The 23,360-nt window shown below is 35.7% G+C and overlaps 2 protein-coding genes across 2 annotated transcripts; both read left to right on the top strand.

Moving 5' to 3' along the window:
* The first annotated feature begins 5,714 nt into the window (after window positions 1-5,714).
* Window positions 5,715-7,040, top strand: LOC146719778 (uncharacterized protein F54H12.2-like). Its single transcript, XM_085489559.1, has one exon. It carries the CDS (start codon window positions 5,715-5,717, stop codon window positions 7,038-7,040), a length of 1,326 nt encoding a protein of 441 aa, XP_085345685.1.
* Window positions 7,041-7,157: 117 nt separating this feature from the next.
* Window positions 7,158-8,366, top strand: LOC146719777 (uncharacterized). Its single transcript, XM_085489558.1, has one exon. It carries the CDS (start codon window positions 7,256-7,258, stop codon window positions 8,237-8,239), a length of 984 nt encoding a protein of 327 aa, XP_085345684.1. The 5' UTR covers window positions 7,158-7,255; the 3' UTR covers window positions 8,240-8,366.
* Window positions 8,367-23,360: the final 14,994 nt, after the last annotated feature.

Below are 23,360 nucleotides of genomic sequence, written 5' to 3'. Positions count from 1 at the left end.
GAAAGGCCCCCGGGGGGAAAAAAGGGTTTTGAAGGGGGTTTTTCCCCTTGGGGGAAAATCGATAATCTTCTTTTTAAAAAGCCATTCCCCCAAACCCCGCATTTCACGTTTTAAAAAATAATTTTTGCGAAAAAAAAATAAAAAAAACCTGTTTTTTTAAAAAAAAGGGGAAGTTTTAAAAAACCCCGGATTTTTTCTTCCTTAGGGTTTTTTTTTCGAAACAATGTTTTTGGGGTTTCTCCTCTTACCCCTTTCTATTTTTTTGGGGAAAGATACCGTTTTTTTTCCCCCCCACTTGCATAAAAAATCCAAAATTTTAATTTAAAAGTGTAAATTTAAAAAAATAAAAAAAATTTTAAAAAATATTTTTAAAAATTTTTTTTTATACAAATTTTTAAAAAAATCGGATTTTTAAAAAATACCCTTTTTTTTTAATTTTTTTTTTATATTAAAAAGGATAAGGAATATTTTAACTGGGGAAAGAGGGTAAATTTTTAAAAAGAAATAAAAAAAAAATTTTTTTTTGTAAATTAAATAAAAAAATTTTTAATTTTTTTAATAAAAAATATTTTTCAGTAAAAAAAATTTATATTTTTTAAAAAAAAAATATTTTTCCCCATCCTATTTTAAAAATTTAAAATTTAACCCCTTTTAAAAAAAAAATTTTTTTTTTATTTGTAAAATTTTTAAATTTTTTTAAAAAAAAATTTTTTAAAAAATTTTTTTTTTTTTCTAAAAAAATTTTAAAATTTTAAAAAATTTTAAATTTTTTAAAAAAATTTTTGTTACGTACAATTTTTAAAATTTAAAATTTTTTTCATTCCCGGGGAAATTTACTGGGGCCCCTTTTTCGAAAAACTCCCCACCAAGAAAAATTTGATTTTTAAAAACTTCACGCAACGTACGCTCGGGGGGCCCGGGGTTTTTTTCGGGGCGTAACCCGGTCTCATCCCTTACGGGGATTTTTTGGGTAACCCGGGGCTCATCAGCTGATCCCCGGGGCTCGTCCCCGATCGGCGCTATTTGCTAGCACAGCATGGAAACCGGGCCCCGGGGGTTGGGGCCCCGGGGCGCGAAAAACTTTTTCCCCCCCGGTAAATCATTTTTTACTATGATTTAAAATTTAAAAATTTTTAAAAAAAAGGACGGTTTTACCTAATTTTTTTTTTAAAAAAGCGCCGGATTAAATTTTTTTATTTAGGATTGTAAAAAAAAATGGGGGAAAATCGCGTTCCTTTTGGGGGGGAAAGGGTGTACGCTTTGGGAAAAAACCTTTTGGGGGGGTTTTTTCGTCCTTTCGGGCCCCCGGGAAAAAAGGGGAAAAAAGATTTTTTTGAAAACCTTTTTTCGTTATTTTTCCCCACGGGGCCAAAATCGGGGCGGGGAAAAAATTTTTTTTTTTTACGCCGAAAAGGCAAGATTTTCCCTCAAAAAACCCGCAATGCGATTAAAAAAAAAGAGAAGAGAAGGTTTGGTAAGAAAAAAAACGTTTTTGGGGGAAAACGTTCCCATAAACTCGAAAAAAAAATAATGAAATTTTACGGGGGGTTTTCCCCCCCCCGGGGAAAAATTTTTCTTACGTCCACTAAAACCCCAAATTTTTGATAACGCGACTTTAAAATCTTACGTGCGATGGGTTTTCGGAGATCTGTTTTCTAAAAAAGGGAACCAACCTAAGGGGAAATTTTTTGTTTTTCTCATTTTTCCCAAAAAATTTTTCCCTCAGGGACGCGGACAACGCCCACAATCCTCAATTTTTAAAATTTTTTAGTATTTTCAAAAACCCCCCCCTCGCGCGCAAATTTGGAATTTTTCGCGTCCCAAATAAATTTCCCGGGCGATCCTAATTTAAAAGGGAAAAAGGTTAAATACGACGCTACCCCCCCAAGCCCCACGGGGGGTTTTTTTTTCCCATTTTTAAAACAACGACTCCAATTAAAAACATTTTTTGGGGGCCGGTTTTTTCCCCAAAGATAAGCTGCATTCGCCCCCCATTTCCCCGTAGATCGTCAAAAAAGGCGGAAAGGGGGATAAAAAACTCGTATTCCCCAAAAAGACTTTTCACCGTTCAATTACCGCGATGGGAAAAAAAAAAAAAAAAAAAAACGAAAACCCGGGCCCCCAAAAAGTCCCGTGAAAATTCCCTCCGACGGGGGGGGAAAAAAAAACTGACATTATCGGGGAAAGAAAAAACCCCAATCTTTTGAAAAAAAATTTTGTTTCTTAAAAAAAAAAAAAAAAACACCCCCTTTTAAAATTTTTTTTGATAATAATCTCATTTAAAGGGGTTTTTAAAAGGTTTTTTTTTTTAATACCTTTAAAAGGGAAAAATACCGCTTTTCGGTAGTTTTTAAAAAAAAGCCCCCTAGCATAAACCCTCCCCCGGTTTTTTGCCCCCAAAAAAATAATTTGAAAAATTTTAAAAGGGAAAAAAAAATTGGTTTTTAAAAAGGGGGGGGTTTTTTTCCCATCTTATTTCTCCATACTGGGGTATATTTTTCCCCGGGTTTTTTTGGAGATTTAAAAAAAAGGGGGGGGATTCTTTGTTATTTTTTTTCGTCAAAAATTGGGAAAAAAAAAAAAAAATTTTTCAATTTAAAAAGGAAAGAGCAAAAAAAAAAAATTTTTTTAAATTTTTTTTTGGGGAAAAAAAGAAAGACTGCCGCGGGCAAAACCGGGGAAATTTTTTTTTTTTCGGGGGGGCCGATTTTAAAATTTTTTTGAAAAAAATTACCCAGAAAAATTTGAAAAGGGGAAAAAAAAAACTAAAATTTCCCTACGGACCCCGGGAACCCCCTTTTTTCCGGGCCCAGGGGGGGGATGTGGCGTATTTTGAATCTTAAAAACCCAGGGCGCGAGGGCGAAAGTGGAAAAAAGTATAAAGGGGGGACTTCAAAAATTATCTTTTTTTTTTTTCGTGCTGCGAGGGGAAAATTTTAAAAACCCCAAAAAAAAGCACGCCCGCGATGAAAAAAGGGTGGGGGAAAAAGGAAAAAAACACCCCAAAAACAAAAAGGGGAAACTTCGTGATTTTCGAAAACCAAGGAGTACCAATTTTATCCCCGGGGGGAAAAGGGGCGACGACGACGGGACGAATTTTAAAATTCCAATAAGTATTTTTTCCGTCAAAGAAAAGGGGGTTTTTCCTTGGGAAAAATCTAAAATTATGGAATTCAAAAATTTTTATTAAAACCCTCCTTTTGCAGGCTCCCTGCGGTGGCAATTTATCGCGGCCTTAAAAACCGTTTTCCCCCGAAAAAAAAGCTCGGGGGGTTAAACACGGATTACACCCCCCACCGGTCCAAAATTTCCCTTTTTTTATAAGAAAAAACTGTTTTAGGGGAAAACCATTTAACGATCTTGAAATCTCAAGAGCTTTTTAGGTTTTCTTTCTTTAAAAGGTTTCGATTGCTTAGAAATTTGTTTTAAAAACCCCGTGACAAAAAGCACCGGTAAAAAACCTTTAAAAAATATTTTGAAAAACGAGGGTGACCCTGTATCTTCAGACCGACAAAGGCAAAGAATTTATCCCCCCCCCGTACAAAATTTTTTAAAAAAAAAAACCTCCGTTTTGCTAACGCGCAATCCCCATTTAAAAGTTATAGTGGCGATTTTTTGAACACTCAAAAGGGCGGATTGGGGGGTTTTTTTTTCGCTAAAAAAACACGTCGTTCTTTTTTGTTTTAAAATATTGTTACCTTACAAACATATCGTCATTCCCCATCAAAAATGCAACCCCCCTTTTCGCAGAAAAAAGTGACCGCGTGTAAAAAGAAACGAGATGGGAAAAAAAGAAAGAAAAGAAGCGGGGGCGAAAAAAGGGTAAATCCCGGAAAGATCTGTCCCCCAGTAGAGCAAAAAACCCTTTGAAAAGGTACAGGGAATGGACGAGGGATTTTTTCAATTATCGAGTTCTCGAATGGGAAAAAAACCCCCGGATTAATTAAGTGGGTTTTTTGGGTGAAATTATGAGGAATTTTTTTTCGAAAAAGAATTGCCCGGTTTTAAGACTTACCACGAGGAATTTACCGTCGTTGATAAAAAAAAAGGGACGCGGGGAAAATAAAAATTATTGTTTGCTGGAAGGGTTTCCTTTAAATTTAAAATCCGGGTACCCGTTGAAAATTTCATTCTTGAAAGAGGGGGATAAATTTTTTCCCTTTTCTTCCAAAATAGCATAACCTATTCCCCCCAATAAAAAACCCCCTTTTTATTTCGGAAAACCTCTCCTGCACTTCCGGGGATGGGAAAACGCGTTTTGGGAAACCCCCCTAATAACCTTTTTTAGTAACGGGAAAAAATACTCGTTTCTCGAACGCCCTAATTAAGAAAAAATAAAAAGTGAGGGGTTTAAATTCGAAAGGAAAACCAAAAATCAAAAACTTTATAAAAATGGAAAAGCTCGTTCCAGATTTTTAAATTTCGTGGCAAAAAAGCCGGTTCCCCCATTCTTTGGGCAAGAAAAAAATTTCAGGGGGTATATTTTTTTTTCCCCGCGGCCCGGGTTTGCAACGATTCAATATGCATTTTTCCGATGCTTTTTCAAAGATCGGTTTTTGGTTTTTTTATAACGCTCCAAGGGGGGAAGTCATTTGTTCTTTTTCCACGAACTAAAATTTTTCCAAAAAAATCACTTAATTTTTTTTCAACTCGGGTTTTTTGAGAAATGGGTACTCGCGGGGTTCTATAGTTTTTGAAGCGTGTTTTTGGCGGGGTATTCCCCGTAAACTGTTGTTTTTTTGGGGGAAATTTCGAACCACAAAAAGGCATTGCCCAAAAACCCCCCTTCTCCCCAAAAGGGCCTGCCAGGGGGGGGGGGGTTCGAATATGGAAAGAATTTAAAAAATTTTTTCTCACCTCCGATTTACCCGGTCGTTAAAAATTTCCCGGATTGAAAAAGATTAAAACATTTGGAAAATTACCTTTGAAAACCCGGCACGTTAACGGTGACTTTACATTTTAAACGTATCGATTAGATTTTTAAAAATACTCTGTAAAGATTTTTTTGATAAGAAAGAAGGATTTTGTTCATTAATATGGATTATTATTCGGAGTATTATAACGGATTACAAAACGGTGGAACTCGCGGCGGTGGAATTCCAAGAGTTTTTGTCGGTTCACCCTATCAACGAGGTCATGGAATAGGTAGTTTTCTCGGAGGAATGTTCAGACGCGTATTGCCTTATTTAACTAGAGGACTAGGGGCAGTGGGTAAAGAAGCTTTGCGCGCCGGGGTTAATATAATCGAGGATGTTGAAATAAAATGCCGTTAAAGGTAGCTGTCAAGCATCGTTTTGAACAATCGCGTGACAATCTTAAGAGAAAAGCTAGGGAAAAAATAAGTAGTCTAATAAAAGGTAGGGGATATAAATCGGATGAAAAAATTCATGTAGCGCAGTTTCCTTTCGGCAGGCTTAAGACTCACGTCGCTAAATCCTCGGTAACCGCATCGCGTAAACGTCGTAAGACAAATAAGAAAAAAAGTTTATCGAAAATCAAGTCGCGTGGGAAAAAAAGAACAAATACAAAAAAAACTAAAAATAATACGAGGAAAAATCGCTCGACTGTAAAAAGACTCAAGTTGTCCGCGAAACGGCGTAAAGCTAATAGCGGTAAAAAGCGTACAGTATACGATATATTTTCATAATCGCCATTATTCTAAATACGCTTGTTCGTGACAATAACGTTGGTAGAGCAAGCGGTGAAAGAAAAAAATGTCATTTCTTCACACACACTCGAGCGAGTGTTTAAAGAGCGAGCTCGATCTCTTCTCTTTACCGCCCACGCAAACTAGCATCGAAAGTTCGCAATGGATTTATTACAAACCCGTGACATCGCCTTCGGACGACTCCCCGCTAGAATTCGTCATCCCGGGTCACGGAGAAGAATATTTAGATCTCACACACACGTTACTAAGTCTTCGGGTACGTGTAGAAACCGAGCCGCTACCCGGTCTCGCCACCGGATCCGCCGTCAACGTGGGCCCCGTAAATCATTTTCTTCATTCCATCTTCAATCAAATCGACGTGTATTTCAATCAAAAGCTCGTGTCGCCTCCAAACAACGCTTATGCGTACCGCGCGTACATCGAAGCGTTGTTAAATTATTCATCACCCGCAAAAACTTCCCATCTAACCTCGTGCTTATGGGATGCGGATACACCCGGTCACATGGACGATACAGTAGGAGCGGAAGGCAATACCGCTATAGCGAGACGAGCTCGTTACATACGCGGAGGGCGCGCGCTAGATCTTATAGGTCACCTCCATTGCGACGTTTTCAATCAGGACAAATTCTTAATTAATGGCGTCGAGGTGCGGTTGAGACTCGTGCGCTCGAAAGATACGTTTTGTTTCATAGAAACTAATTGCACGTCGAAAATTCGTATACTCGATGCAAGCCTAATGGTGAGAAGAGCGAAAATAAGTTCCGGAGTATTACTAGCGCATGCTAGAATGCTGAGCAAAGTTACCGCCAAGTATCCGCTTACGAGAGTTGAAATTAAAACATTCACGATTCACAGTGGGGTTGTGGGTGAATCGTTAGATAATGTAATACTGGGACAATTACCAAAACGAATAATAGTAGGTTTCGTCGATAATAAAGCGTTTAACGGTGACAGAAAATTGAATCCGTTTAATTTCCAAAATTACGGAATAAATTTCTTCTCGCTATACGTCGACGGTACACAAATACCCAGTAGACCGTTACAACCGGTTTTCTCGTCTCGCGAACCGCTTTACATCGAAGCTTATCATACGCTCTTCTCAGGGACGGGTATCCATTTTTTGAACGAGGGCAATTCTATAAGTAGAGATGATTATTCTCGGGGATATACGTTATTCGCTTTTGATCTTACACCCGATCTATCTGCTAATTGCGCCGGTCATTGGAATCTCGTGAGACACGGAAGTCTTCGGTTAGAAGTGAGATTCGAGAAGGCACTCACCGAAACAATTAATTGTATCGTTTACGCCGAATTCGATAATGTCGTAGAAATCGACGCATCGCGTCAAGTTATCGTCGATTTTTCCGGTTAGCTTTTAACACTCGTTCACCAACATGTATTCATACACAGTAATGTAATACGCGATTAGAAAATTTTCCCCCTCCTCTTCCTTTGGAAATTTCGATGACCCTATTCACGAAGTGGAAACTATGTAACGCGCTAGAATGAATTCAGTTTTGTACGAGACACGAACAAACGCGCACGTTTCGCTAAGAGCTTGTACCTCACCAACGAAAATCTCACAATATGGACATAGTCGTCGACATACAAGGTTTCCGCGATGAAGCCAATAAATTTATCGCGAAGGAAGTCGCCGTTGTCGCAATCGATGCTCCGATTGTCGAGCATTGGATTATGATGCCACCATACGCGTTTGGAAAATTACCCGCAAAAGCAAGACGAGAAAACAATTGGCTCTCACGAAATTATCACGGTATCGAGTGGTTCGACGGCTCAGTTAATCTTAAATATTTTACCTCGCATCTCCGCGAAATCGCAAGACACGCGCGCTGCGTTTACGTCAGAGGTAACGAAAAAGCAAACTACTTGAGGAATTTACTTTCCAGAGATATAAATAATTTGGAGGGTACCTCACCAGCATTTAAAAATCTACCGGATGAGGAGAATATCGTACAATATTGCGGTCATCACGGGATTCGAAAATTTGGAACCTTTCATTGCGCGTTATACAATGCTTATAAATTAAAATGCTGGCTAAGTGCGCAAAATAATTGCGAGAACGTTTCGACCTCTACCGAAGCTACTTGTAGTTCTGACGAAAGTTGGGAAATTACCTTCGACGATAGCGACGATAAATACGACGCCGCCGTTTCTCGCGATGTAAATGAGAATATAACTAAAATACAAATAGAGGAGAAAAATCAGCAAAACAACGAACAGCAGATAGAAAAAGAAGAAGAGAGATTTGTGATTTCTGAACCGTCATCGACGTTGACGGATAGAAACAAGAACGAAACAATTTCCATCTCGACGCAAACTGACATTGAAAACCTCTCAAAACAACTCAAGATAGAAGAAAACGCATTGTCGAAAGAGGTAAAAACTGGTATTGTTCAAATAATACCGTACACTCGTTCGTATTCGGGACAAAAAAATGAACTCTCGCGAAATTCTACAAGCATTGCGTCATCTAGATGCCAGACATGTTGGAGTCTATGCAGCCGACAGAGTTCCGAGGGTGTGGACGAGGTCGACGGCTATCGTCGCTAACACCGACAATCACGATCGACCTGGAGAACATTGGATCGCCTTCTACCTCGATGAACACGGCACAGCCACTTACTTCGACAGCTACGGATTACCCCCCTTGTATCCAGGATTTCTCATCCGACTTCGACGAAACTCTATCATCCATCGTTGGAATATTCAACAATTACAAGGAATTTTTTCTAAGACTTGCGGACAATACTGCTGTGTATTTTTATATTATATGTGTAGCGGCTATAATCTTAATCAGTTTCTCGCTCTTTTTTCCGAAGATTGCGAATATAACGATCGTTTAATCATACACTTATTTCGTAAAATTTTTACTCACAAAAAACAAGCGAATCATAACAATATATAATATGAATTTTAGTATTAATAAATAAATTTTGTTCTGTAAAAAATATTTTAAATATAAATCATATTTGTACTTTTAAAACCATTGTTCAATTTTCTTTCACTTCCTCTTTCCAGAAATTGTTATTTTAAAATAAAATTTTATCCGACATCTTTTCAACAATAAGCATTCTTTCTAATCTACGATGATGCATTATCAAGAGACACGGTAGTGTCTCGCGACCAGTTAAGGGCGTAGCGGAGACACCGTGTATCTTAACGCGAGTCGAACATTTGAGTCTTTATAATATTTTGAATCCTCAATAATGGCTGAAGCAATCGAGTTTATACTAGACTTAATCGATAGATTGAGTTCGAATTATATAATAAAAGTGTCTTTATTTCTGCTCTACGTGATTTGTAACCAGAGATATATAAATGCAAAGTCGAAATATGAAAAATTTCTATTAAGAAACGTCCCCGTCATCATTATCATCATCATTATCATCATCATTATCATCATCGACCACGCATACATAGTAGTATCGTGCTACACGTATTCACACGTATACAACACATGCGCACACATATATCACACGTACACAACACATGCAAGATGCATGTAGTGGTAATTTTGTCCATCTCGCACGTTTTACAACAGATGGCGATAGTGGCGCTCCGCCATATCGGCAGCGTGCGGGGTTATGTTGGCTAACTCTCTCTCTCTCTCTCTCTCTCTCTCTCTCTCTCTCTCTCTCTTTCTCACACACACACGCACACACACACACACTCTCTCATTCTCACTCACTCACTCACTGTTCGTCTTGTGTACTTATTTAGTACATTCATGATCGGCAGCGTGCGGGGTTATGTTGGCTAACTCTCTCTCTCTCTCTCTCTCTCTCTCTCTCTCTCTCTCTCTCTCTCTCTTTCTCACACACACACGCACACACACACACACTCTCTCATTCTCACTCCCTCACTCACTGTTCGTCTTGTGTACTTATTCAGTACATTCATGATTAAACATCTATATGCATTAATGTGAAATTTACTTACAATTAGTTTACTTGAAATATTCAATCTCTAAAGTGTTTATCTTATAAGATAGACAAAAAAATCTGAGTAAATAATAAGAAAAAAAACAAGGATTATTATTGTCATAATTTTTTATCAATTAAGTACTCTCAACTATCCAATAATTAAATAAATACGTACAAATGTGCGCGCGTGTACACACATACACATATTGATATTAAAGAGATTGAAGGAGAGGAAGGAAAAGATAAAAATTTAAATATTCACATATATTTTCAAATATTATATATGAATTTATAGTTTACATATCTAATTAATAATGAATTTCTAATTATATTAAACATATCAAAATAAAGACATACATGTATTTATCAAATGAATAAAATTATTGAATACAGACTTAAAAAATTTATTAAACATAAACTTAAAAAATTAATTAATTAAACATATTCCAAATTTAGAAAAAATAAACTTTATTTATATATGCAACAGCTTTTTAAACTAAATTTTTAAATTCTATTTTATATTAGACAATTATCTCAATCAACATCTACGTCCACATTAGCTGCACTGCAGACTACCTCTACAGCCACATTATCTGCTCCGCGGATATAGCGTTATGCCAATACGATACATTACATGTACTTACTTACTTGCCTTTACTGTACCAACTCTTGTTCTTTCCACGTAATCATGTTTTTACAGTTATCGTTTGCTGTATATCTTCCAGCAAACTTTATTTCGTGTGAAGTGTATTTAATTAATTAAATCTCTGCGAAAGATTGAGAAGATGAAGGGATAATTCAAACTATGAAGACATGGTTACATGGAAAAGACAAGAGTTGATACAATAATAAAGACATACATGTATTTGTATCCTGCTGGCATAAGGTTATAGAAGTTGATTGAGATTGAAAAATAATAATGAAAATAATAAAAAAAATAAAGACACATGTATTTGTATCGTGCTGGCATAAAGTTATAAAAGTTGATTGAGATTGAAAAATAATAATAAAAATAATTAAAAAAAGGAAATATTCAATCATCATTTAAAAGCATATTTGAAATCTGTAGAATAAACAGTTTTTGCAAAAAATGTGGAGCATTAGAGCTCTAGTAAGTCTAAAAATAAATGTAAACATCAATTAATAATAACTGATGTTATATATATATTATATATATAAACCAATTTGTTGCAATATTTACTATAAAAGGTTGTAAGGGTAAGATGGCTAAAAGTGAATAATTTAAAAGATAGTTAACATAATTTTACATAAACTAAAATATTTCATAGAATAAAATATTTGTAATATTTCGAAGTTTATGTAAGATTATGTAAAAATTATACCTTTACAACTTTTTATAGTAAATATTGCGAGGAATCGATTTATATGAGAAAAATTAAGGTAATTCTATTTTGAAAATATAAGTGACCTTTAAATAACCTTGAAAATCGCCGTTTAGGAAAAAGTCTGTGTCAACTTTTTCTTTTTCGAAATCCTGCAACTTTTATCTAAATTTAATAGAAAATGTATAAAAAATGCTCGACATTAGTACACACACACACACACACATATGGGTAAATTTATATAAATAGGGTGCTTTAGGAGGAATGATCAGGATTCTAGGATATGATTGTACACATCATTTTAAGCAAAGAAGTTTAGATAAACATGTTTAATAATTGTTCTATTCCGGTCATAAAAATATACAAAAATGAATGATATAATCTCTAAAAACTCACCTTTAAAAAAAGGTAAAAAAAGGCGACCAGTTAAGGGCACGCCATTAACAAAAATTATCCATTGCAAACCCATGTAGAATCCTATCCTATTGCAAACCCATGTAGAATCCTATAAAAAAATTAATCATTGCAAACCCATGTAGAATCCTAGGCAAAATTAACCATTGCAAACTCATGTAGAATTGTATTAAAAATGATCCATTGCAAACTTATGTAGAATCCTACATTGCAAACCCATGTACAATAGAATTGTATGAAAAATTATCGATTATAAATTCATGTACAATCGTAACAAAAGTAATGAAATAAAAAAAAAATTGCGCCAAGTGAAAGTAGAAACTTGTACCAGTGGAAAATTAAAGTTGCAGACATATATAGAGTCGTATAATGAATCAGTAAAAATTTAAATTTGCAAATGTAGAATCGTACCATAAAAAAACTTATCTTTTAAAAAAAAAGATAAACAAGATGCCAAGTCCATGCGCCATGTAAAAAAGAAATAAAAAAATTTTAGTTAAAAAAACTGGGAGCGCTGCTAAATAATATTCTAACAATATTAAAATTAAATTGTTACTTTTAAACTCATTACAGTTAAAATATGTTTTGTGTTTAAATTAATTAATGTTACTTTAAGGTGCATTGTAATTTTGAAACTTAGCAGCGCGCCCAGTTTTTTTAACTAAAATTTTTTTATTTCTTTTTTACATGGCGCATGGACTTGGCATCTTGTTTATCTTTTTTTTTAAAAGATAAGTTTTTTTATGGTACGATTCTACATTTGCAAATTTAAATTTTTACTGATTCATTATACGACTCTATATATGTCTGCAACTTTAATTTTCCACTGGTACAAGTTTCTACTTTCACTTGGCGCAATTTTTTTTTTATTTCATTACTTTTGTTACGATTGTACATGAATTTATAATCGATAATTTTTCATACAATTCTATTGTACATGGGTTTGCAATGTAGGATTCTACATAAGTTTGCAATGGATCATTTTTAATACAATTCTACATGAGTTTGATATAGTTAATGCAATAAATAAATTGACAAGTTGAACTTGTAAATATTTGATCAACGTCTTGTAATGTCAATCTCTAAATAATAGCAAGATAGTTTTAATGATACTGTAAACGCATTGTAAAACTATAAGTGAGTTTACTACATCGGGAAAGTAAAGTATATTATCTATATTATTCATGATAAATGTAGTAATTTTTATGCAGCACACATAATTTTGAAATATATTTTATATTTATTATTTATAATTATATAAATGTAATATTATTGATTTTTATTATTTCCATAATCTTTTTTAGTTGAAAAGTTTTAAAAAACTACAAAAAGAGATTTATTACACTGTTTTTATTACAATCAAATTTATTATAGATAGATAGATAGATATATTTATTGCCGCCCCAATTGGGGATTACAAGGCGCTTTTTTTTTAAAGGAGCGTTCCCAAACCTTTATTCCTTCCTTCCTTTTTCCTTAGCCTAAACTTATACCTAAAACTTAATCTAATTACATTATTCGCCACGCCTCTCCTTTTCGCCGCCTTTCTCATCTTTTATCGCTTCTGCCCTACCTACACACACACACACGTCCGCCTTTCCCTAACCTTTCTTATTCTAAATTATCTTAACCTACGCAATCTTACATTCTACTTATCCTATGTTGGACCTCCGCTTCCGGTTACCGTTATTCTTCCACTCCTGTCCTCTCCCTCCCTCTCTCTCTCTCACACACTCACTCACACACTCTCCCCCTCTCTCTCTCCCCTTATCTCCTACCCTCTCTCATCCCCCTGTCCTCCTTTTTCCTCCTTCTCCTTCTCCCCCCCTTTCCCTCTTGCTTCCTCTAACCTTTTTAACCATATTTCCCCTTCCCCCTCCTCTCCTAATATCTCCTTTACCATTTCCTGCCAGCTTTCTTTCCTTCCCCAATCCATACATTCCTCCCACACATGCTCCCACGTCTCTAATCCTCTCCCACATATCCTGCACTTCCTATCCTCCTCCTTTTCCCAATACCTATTTCCCTTCATTTCATTTCCCAGTCTGTACCTTGCCATCCTCCTCCATCTACCTTCCGCCCACCCTTTCTTCAAATAGCCCGGAATCCCCTCCCCTTTAATCTGTTTGTACCACTTATTATATTCCGATTTTATCATTTTTCCTACCCTCTCCTCCCTCTGTTCCTTTCCTTCCCATTCCTCAACTTCTTCCCATCTGAACTCCCCCTTTTCCCTTCTTTCCTCTATCTCCCTTAATCCCATCCCCTTACCCTCAAAAAATTCCCTTCTTTCTCTCTCCCACCCTGACAATTCCCCTCCTTTTTTTGCCCTTTCTTTAATCTCCCCCAAACATATTCTCGCCAACCATCCTCCCTTACCCTCCTCTAACCTTCTCTCATATCCCCATGCTCTTCTACCCATCCTTGTCCTTATCTTTTCCCTTTGCAATTCCTCCCTTACCATATATCCAGGCGTTCCCCAGTCCACTCCTAACATCCATCTCAGATACCTTTCTTGTATCCTTTCCAATCCCTCTCTCTCTTCCCATCCCCATATCTCCACCCCGTATCCTAAAACCGTCCATATTAACGCATCGAAGAGCCACAACCTCCTCCCCCAGTTATTCCCAAATCTCCTCTTACCTATTCCCCATACCTGTCCCATAATTGCTGCCCCTCTCTTTATTCTGTCCCTTACCTGTCCCTCTTGCCCCCCATTCCTTTGAATCACATATCCTAAATATTTGTACTCCTTTACCTCCTCTAATTTTTTTCCCTTCCAAAACCAACTAGCCTTTTTTAACCTCCCTCCCCCCCTTCTGCATCTCATCACCTTCGACTTCTTCTCATTCAGTTCCAGTCCCTTCCCCTCCAGATATCTCCCTAACCTCTCCATCATACACCTCATCCCCCCCTCATCTTCTGCCAACAGCACCACGTCATCCGCGTACGCTAATGTATATACCTTGCCCTCTCCTAATCTCACACCCCCCCATCTCCCTTTCTCCATTTCCTCCTCCAAGTCCGCCATCAACATGTTAAACAGAAGCGGGCTCAGTGGGCATCCCTGTCTCACCCCCCTCCCCGTCCAAAACTTCTCCCCCACCTCCTCCCCTATTCTAACCCTGAACCCTATCTCTCCTAACACTTCCTCGCACCTCCTCACCGTCTCTTCCTTCACCCCCCTCCCTCTTAACGCCGCCATCAACTTCACTCTGTCCACCGAATCAAACGCTGCTCTCAGGTCCACAAACAGTAGGACCATTTGCTTTCCTTTCCTACTTATTTGTCTGTTTATTAAATAGTTTAATACATAAATATTGTCCACTGTTCCCATCCCTTTCCTGAACCCCGTTTGATTCGGTGGCAACATCCCTTTTTCCTCTATCTCTCCCCTCAATCTCTCTGCCAACACCGTCGCATATACTTTGTATAAAGACGGTGTCAGAGTTACCCTCCTGTACTCCGAAACCTCCTTTCCCTCACCCCTCTTCAAGATTGGCACCACCAGCCCCTCACTCCACTCCCTTATCCACCCCTCCCCCTTCCATATCTTATTGCACAACTCCCATACCCACTTCTCTATTCCCTCTCCTCCAAATCTCCACACTTCTCCCGGAATCCCGTCCACCCCCACCGCCTTTCCTTCCTTTATCCTACCTATCGCCCTCCTAATTTCTCCCTTTTCTATCTGATCTTCCCCTCTCTCCTTCTCCGTCCTTCTTCCTCCCATTATCACTCTCGATTCTACCCCTCCTAATAGATCTCTAAAATATCTGTTCCATTCCTCCATCTCAATCCCCTCTCCCATTCCTCCTTTTCCTTTTCCCCTTTCCCTCCTAACCACCTCCCAAACCTGCCCTTCCGTCCTCGCTTCCATTGCTTTCTTCGTCCACTCCTCATTCTCCTCCTCCTTCTTCTTTCTACATAATCTCTCATACTTCTTTTTTCTTTTCCTGTATTCTTCTCCTTTCCCCCCTATCCTCCTCCACCTTTTTAACTCCTTTACCACCTCCCCCTTCTCTCTTCTACACTCCCTATCAAACCACCCTCTCTTTTTTTCTTTCTTCTCCTTTCCTTCTCTCTCATTCCCCTTATCTAACACTTCCTGTATCTTCTTTTTCTTCTCCTCCCACTCTCCCTCTACACCCTCCTCTTCTTGTTCATCCCTCTGCTTCCCCCAAATTTCCCCTATCTTCTCCCTAAATTCCTCCTTCCCCTCCTCCGTCCAGTTCCATCTCCTCCTCTTTTTTCCTTTTCTTTCTCCTCCTCCTCCTTTCCCTTCTAACCACACTATTAACGGCATGTGGTCCGAGTCCATCCTTTCACCTATCTCTAACTTCCTGATTTCCTCTCTTACCTCCTCATTACCTATTATGTAATCTATTACCGATTTCCCATTCGGCCCCATATATGTCCACCCCCCTTCCTCATCCCCTGCTATTCCTCCATTTATTATCGCCCACCCCTTTTCCTCCAGCTTCTTCACCAACCTTCTCCCTTCCCCATTTACTTTTGTATCTCTTGATTTTCTCCCCTTCCCTTCCTCTCCCTCCTCCTCTCCTATCTCCACTCTTCCTCCTAAATTTCCCGTTCTTGCATTAAAGTCCCCCCCTATTATCGTTCTTACTCTGTCTCCCTCCTCCTCCATCCATTCATTCATCTCCCCTAGCTTCTTCTCCATCTCCCCATTTATGTACACTCCCACCAACCTCCATCTCTCCCCTCCTTTTCCTATCCCCACCTCCACCATTCCCTCTTTATCCGCCTTACACTTTCCTTCTATTCCTACCCCTTTTCTCACCCCCACTATAATTCCCCCCATAGCCCTTCCTTTTTTACTCTTCCTCCTCGCATATTGCACCTCCCATTTATATCCTCCCGGCATCCTCCCTTTTATCCTTTCCCACCCTTTTTCATCTACCCATGTTTCCAGAAAAAACATTACGTCCCATTCTCCCACCGCTTCCCAGAAGTCCGCGTCCTTATTTCTTAATCCCGCCACATTCCAGAATGCCACCTTCCATCCTTCCTCCCCTTCTCCTTCCTCCTTTCCTTCTTCCCCTCCTCTCCCTTGCCCTTTACCTCCCACTTCCCTCCTCTCTCTCTTTCTCTTTTTCACCCTTCCTTCCCCACTCTTTCCCTCCCCTCCTTTCCCGTCCCCTGTATTGCTTCCATCCCCTTTCCTTCTATTCCCTCCTCTCTCCTCTCTTCCCTCCTCTCATCCCCTGCTCCTTCCTCCTTTAATTCCTCTTTCACCTCGTCCCATCTCCACCATTTACCTCTCATCCAAATTCTCCCATACCTTACCCATGCCCTCCTTCCCTCTCTTTCTTCCCCTCTCGCCAACTCTCCTAATCTCCACATCATCCTTCTTTCTTTCCACGTTAGATCCTCTTCAATCCTCTCCTCCCTTCCTCTCAACCTCCTTTTCTTTTCCATTATCTCCCTTTTAACCTCCATCTCTTCCACCCTTACTAAAGCTATACTTGTCCCGTCCCTTCTCCCCCCCCTATTCTCCTCACTTCCTCTACCTGCCCCCCTACCCCTATCTCTTTCAATAATTTCTCCACCTCCCCTTTCACCCCCCCTTCTCCTCCCTTAATTCCTTTTATTATCACATTCTTTCTCTTTTCTTCTCTTTCCTTTCTCTCCCATTTCCATTCCATCCTCTTAATCCTATCTTCCATCTCCTCACTCTCCTTTCCCCTTTCCCCTTTCTCCCTCTCCCCCTTTTTTCCTATCTCTAATTCTTCCATTTTCTTCCCCATCTCCTTAATCCTTTCCATAAATTCCTCCCTTTCTCTCTCCCACTTTTTCTCCCTCTCCTCCATTTCCTTTTTCAGCCCCCTTACCTCCTCCCTTAACTCCTCCTGCCCTCTTACTCCCTCCTTGATCTCTTCTCTAATTTCTCTTCTTATCTCTCTCATCTCCTGAATTATCTCCTCCTTCCACTCCCTCCCCATCTCTTTCAATATCTCCCCTATCCCTCCTGCCTCCTCCCTCCTTTCAACCTCCGGCGACCTTATTACCTTTTTACTTCTCCTGAACGCCCACTCCAAATCCCCTTTTTCTTCTCTCTCCTTTCTCAACCCTACTTCCTCTAATTCCTCCCTTTTCCTTTTCAAAACCTCCTCTGCCGTCCCTGTGCTCCCTCTTCTCTCCCATTTCTCCGTCTTCTTTAATCTTTCTATCTCCTCTATTTCTTTTCTTTCCATCTATATCTCCTTTACTTTATGTCTAGTGACTTTCCCTATACCCTATCTCAGTTACTTTCTCCTCTGCTAGTGACTTTCCCTATATCCTCGACTGGCTCCTCTGTCACTAGAGACTTTCCCCGCACCTACACCTATCCCCTATCTCTCTTCTCCTTTTACACCTGCACTCCTCTTTCCTAGTACCTTCCTCTCCCCTCGTGCCCCTGATCTATCTTCCAAACTGCCAACTCACTCTACCTGCATCACTTCTCTTCCTTCTCACCGCTCTATTCCCTTCTCACCCCACTTGCCTGCACTCCCCTTGCATTCGCCACCTTCAGCTTCTCACTCTCTCACTCTCTCTCCCCCTTTCTCTTCCACACACCTCTAATATTCCACTCAAATACACACACTGACAGCACCTCAACCTTCTCACACGCAACCGGAAACGGAAGTCATCAAATTTATTATATCTACTCATTATTTTGTATTAAGTTTAATTAAAAAAATACAATAATCACTGACTTATCAGCAGTTTTGTATTTTAAATATACCATGAAAATCATTATCATACTTGGTTAGAATGAGAGTCTTTAAAAGTATCATTCACAGATAATAACTTGCATGCACAAAAATGTAGGATGTGCTATTCTCGTTTACTAGGCTTCCAAATTGATATCTAAACATGTACTTAGATTCCTTTATTCAATGTCAAATCCGGCCTAGTTTAATTTCAGAAAAAACAATCCGTCTAGCCAATAAATAGATTTATAGTTCATTTAACCTTACATTTTGTCGATAAAACAGGAGAAAAACAGACTTTTTAAGAACGTTATTAGGATCTCTTTAAGGCATTATTAGGATTGCTAGAATTTGATAACCTTTCCATGACGATTCCCGGAAAGCAAAATGCGCCCAAATTGTTAGCAGATTGGCGACAAATTTTTACAAAAGTTGCTAACAGATCAGCATCGGTTATTCCCATAATTTGTTTACGATTTGCTACCAGTACCTGCTTACAGAATCTAACAGCAAATTGACAACAGAAATCGAGAAAAATCTTGAGATCAAATGTGCGTAGATAGTGTTTTTCTTGTCAAGTCAAAAATTAATTCTATTTTATCCGTTCTCTTTCTTTAATTATTGAAATTAAAATTTTTGCAATATTTTATATCTATAATGAGAGTGTTGGATATATTTTTTAAATTATTTATTACAAAAAAATGTATTATAAAACACGAAAAAAATTTCGTATTTTATTCAATCAGTATTGCAAAGCTTTTGCATTACTAAATCGTCAAATCAACAAGTAGTTTCAATCTTTTATTATTCGATAACAGCATTATAAAATATAGATTTACCAATACTGCAAATATATCGAAATAATAAGATAAATAAGTTTACTCCTTCGAAAATATAATAAAAATAATATAATTAAATAATTTTTATTTTATTTTTATTTATTGATCATTTATCTACTTGAATATTTTGAAAAACTACAAAAAAAAGAGATTGTATTATTGTCTTAGATAAAAATTGATTGTACTATATACGCATTATTTTACACAAGATTTGAGTGAAGAAAATAATTTATCAACAGTTTTATAATTTGAAAATCATCATAAATATCATTATCGATTATGAGAAAATAAAAAATTTGTATTTAATATATATATACGCATACACATACAAATTTAATGTATTAAAAAAAAAAATTACCGAGAAAACAGAACCGGATCTAGATATTTTTGCACTCAAAGAAATTAGTATTAGTAATCGACGCCTTTCTTTTCTACATGCGCATGCACACACACACATCAAAATAACATACGCGCTTGCTACTTAAATTGCTACTTAAGTTGATGCTAATATCATTTTTGCATTTTTCTAAAAAAAATGTTTTGTCTAAAAAGTTGTTCGATTTATTGTTTATTTTTATGCCGTCTCATGTCTTTCACTCGAGGCAAGTGCCTCGCTCGCCACACCCTAGATTTGGCTCTGCAAATGATATAAACAGCAAACCGATATATCGAAGTATGATAGCTTAACTTTGTCGAAAAACAAGCTGTAAAAACAGGCTGTAAAAAATAGAAAACAATGTATCAGGGAAAGCATGCATTAAAGGATTATCAATGCAAATTGACCCTGATAAAAAAATCGAAAAGAACAATAGATAACGAATGCATCATTTTTTTATCGTAGTTCTATAACTATAATTATATACAATTGATTCCGGTAAATTTTCAATCATTTTTTCTCAGTAAAATTCCACAAAACGAGTATAATAGCTTAACTTTGTTGAAAAACAGGCTGCACAAAAATAGAAAACATTGTGTTAGTGGAAGCATGCATTAAAGGATTATCGATGCAAATGCCATTTGCATCCCTGATAAAAAAAATCGATAAAAAACAATAGAAAAACGATTGCATGATTTTTAATCGTAGTTTCATAACTACAATTATATACAATTGAATACGATAAATTTTCAATCATTTTTTCTCGGTAAATTCCAAAAAAACAATAAAAAACAATATATTACTATAAGAATTTTATCGTATTCTAACGACTGAATCCGATGGATAACAGAAAATGAAAGAAAATGATAAGAAACAATAACATTTCTTTCAAAATATAAAAAGTGAAATAATATAGGTTACGATAGAAAACGTTCCAATTTTTTACAAATCCTATCGATTCCTATGTTTTCTATCGATTTTTTTTATCAGGGATAACTAATGTAATGTGTACAATTTCTTGATTTGTTTTTGCAACGTCTGCATTCAAGCTCAAAGAGCACATGTTGAAAAATTATTTATGAAATTAATATTTAAACAAATGAGATGTTTGTACATTTTTTCCTGTTTTATTTTGATTTTTCAGAATCACTTTCTACGAATAATCATGTGACCTTACTATGAAAGTAGTAAAATTTTTAAACTTTTGTACTCAGAATGATCTCACAGACAACAATCTATCAAAGTTTGTACACTCGTACTTCTGAATTATTCTGTATATATGTATATTCTTTCTCTAAAGAAATTAATGAAAAAACATCATAAAAGCAACATATTGCAACATTGAATGTGTATGCAATTTAAGTAGCAGACGCGTGTGCAATCATTATTGATTTCACTATAAGTATACATACAGTGTTCCACAAAGATTGAAACCTCAGAACATCTCGAAAAATATAAGTTAAAAATTTCAGATAAAAATTGTAGTTTGAAAATATTATATTTGCTGATCTCATTATTTCGACTTAACAATTTTGAATATTGAATTATTTGCATTTTTTAAACGAAATGGTTAAAAAAAGAAATTAAACATATTTATAGTGTGATATAAATATATTTAGTTATATAAATATTGTTATATAAGTTAACAGACACAAATATAAAATTCAAATTAAAAAATAATATGATTAAAATTAAATGTTAGATAATATATATACTTTTTACAACTTGTTTCTCGTATAATAGCACGTCCGTTTCTTGTTCCCGTAATCATATTTCAATTATTTACACTATCTTTTCCTGCTTTTTCAAAATATTATAAATTAATATTAACTACTAAGATTTAATAACAGACTCTGTAATATAAATATAAATCTAAATCGTAAAAAGGCGTAAAGAGCCAAATGCGGATGTTGCTATGGAAACAAATCGTGCACAAGGCACGTATTACTCTTGATGTACTAACCAAGACTTTGAAAATTGAAATAATCTCTTACTTGAGATTTTATTTCAAAAACCCCTTGACCCCCCTACCGAAATAAATAAATAAATAATCTCAAGTAAGAAATTATTTCAATTTTCAAAGTCTTGGTTAGTACACCAAGAGTAATACGTGCCTTGTGCACGATTTGTATCCATAGCAACATCCGCGTTTGGCTCTTCACGCCTTCTTACGATTTAGATTTATATTAATATTAACTAATTTTCACACACATCCAACAGGCTAATTACTGGTATGTGAGGTAAAATCAGTAAATGTAAATAAAATTAGGATAAATACTTTTTTATTTATAATTATGTATAATAATATAAAATTATATATAGAAATAGTATATAAAATTCTATATAAATTATACGTATAAATATATTCATATAATTACCCAGATATCACCATGTCTAAAATGCACGCATCCCATACAACATAAAATAATTTTAAAATATTTTTAAAATATTTCTTAAAAGATAAAATAATTCTCGAAAATATTTTTAAAATGTTTCTATGTTTGATTTTTTATGTTTAAAAAATATTTTCAGAAATATTTTTGAATATAGATTTAAACTAATATTTCAAAAATATGTATTAAATGTTTAAGAAAATATTATCTGAGCGATAAAGAACATTTTTAAAAATATTTTTAAAAGTTTTTTAAAATATTTTTAAAAATGTTTAAATCATTTTAAAATTTCCTAAAACCATTTTAAAATGTTTTTATGCAATATTTTTTAGAAATATTTTTTAAAAGCATTCATAATATTTTGTGCTCTATGAAATATAATACATCATTAAGACATCTTTAAGAAATATTTAAGACATTTTTAAGAAATCTTATGTAATATGCTATCCTAAAGGCATATTAAAAACATCTTAAATGTCTTATGGGTGCATTTTGGACATGGTGCTCTTTATGCAATAATTTCTATATAGAATTTTCATATCTTTTTATATAATTTTATATTTTTATATATGATTATAATAAAAAAATTATTATACCGGGATTGAAAGTAATTTAACTACTTTGTATAAGTAATTACGCACTATATGCTTATGACGAATTCTCAGGAGGACGCACAATTCTTATTAGCTTAAAATGCGAAGGCTGCATCTGCACAAGAAATAATGTACAACAACGTATTCTAACAGACTTCTCATTGAAACTGATCACAGAGTCTGCACTGTTTGCGCCGCGGAGCTGATAGAATGGCGATGTTCGATTCATCGAATCGCTAATCGATCATTCCTTCTACGCGTGCAATTGACGGCGAGTTGGATTTATATTCACGCAAATTTTTATTCTTGATTGTACACATTATTTTAAGCAAAAAATTTTATATACATTATCTTATTTACTCAGGTTTTTCGGTGGCAATAAATGTTTTCGAAGAACTGCGAAAACTGCTTAATAAAAACTGATAAAATCTGAGCATATGATAAAGCATCGCTACATATTTTTTTTAAGTTTTTATAACAATCCCTGATATTCTCTTATAATTTAACGCAAAACGCATCTTTGTTTAGTATTTTATCGTCCTACAACAAAAACGATGACAAGGTCGACTGATACATACTTTTAAAAAATATTATCACACCATAAATGCAATCGAACAAATCGAAATTTGGTGTGCTTTTAAAGAAAAAATTATAGATTTTCTGCATAATTAAAATAAAAATATGTAAATTTATCTTAGATAAGATGGAGACGATTTTGTTTTAAATGTGTATATCTAGATAAGATAAAAGATAAAATTATATAACGATTTATCTACATAACTTTCCCTACTAACAATAAAATAATATTACATAAGCTTTCTTAAAAATAATTTTATCTACATAATATTATTTTTAAGAAAGCTTATGTATAAAAACAGTTAAGAATGTAAATTATAAAAGGAATATAAAATATGTTTTATATATAATCATATTTTTATTTGTGTTTATCACTTATTGCTAAAGTTCTATACTTAAGTATTTTTATGTGCTATGACTTTAAATCAAGTTATCCAAATATTATTCTAGATAATTTAGTAAAAATGACTTTTTTTCATCTAAAATGCACAGATA

The sequence above is a fragment of the Nylanderia fulva genome, unplaced genomic scaffold (assembly GCF_048542155.1).
Source record: "Nylanderia fulva isolate GAGA-0341 unplaced genomic scaffold, ASM4854215v1 Scaffold87, whole genome shotgun sequence".
Lineage (NCBI taxonomy): Eukaryota > Metazoa > Arthropoda > Insecta > Hymenoptera > Formicidae > Nylanderia > Nylanderia fulva.
This window is presented reverse-complemented; position numbering and strand designations above follow the sequence as displayed.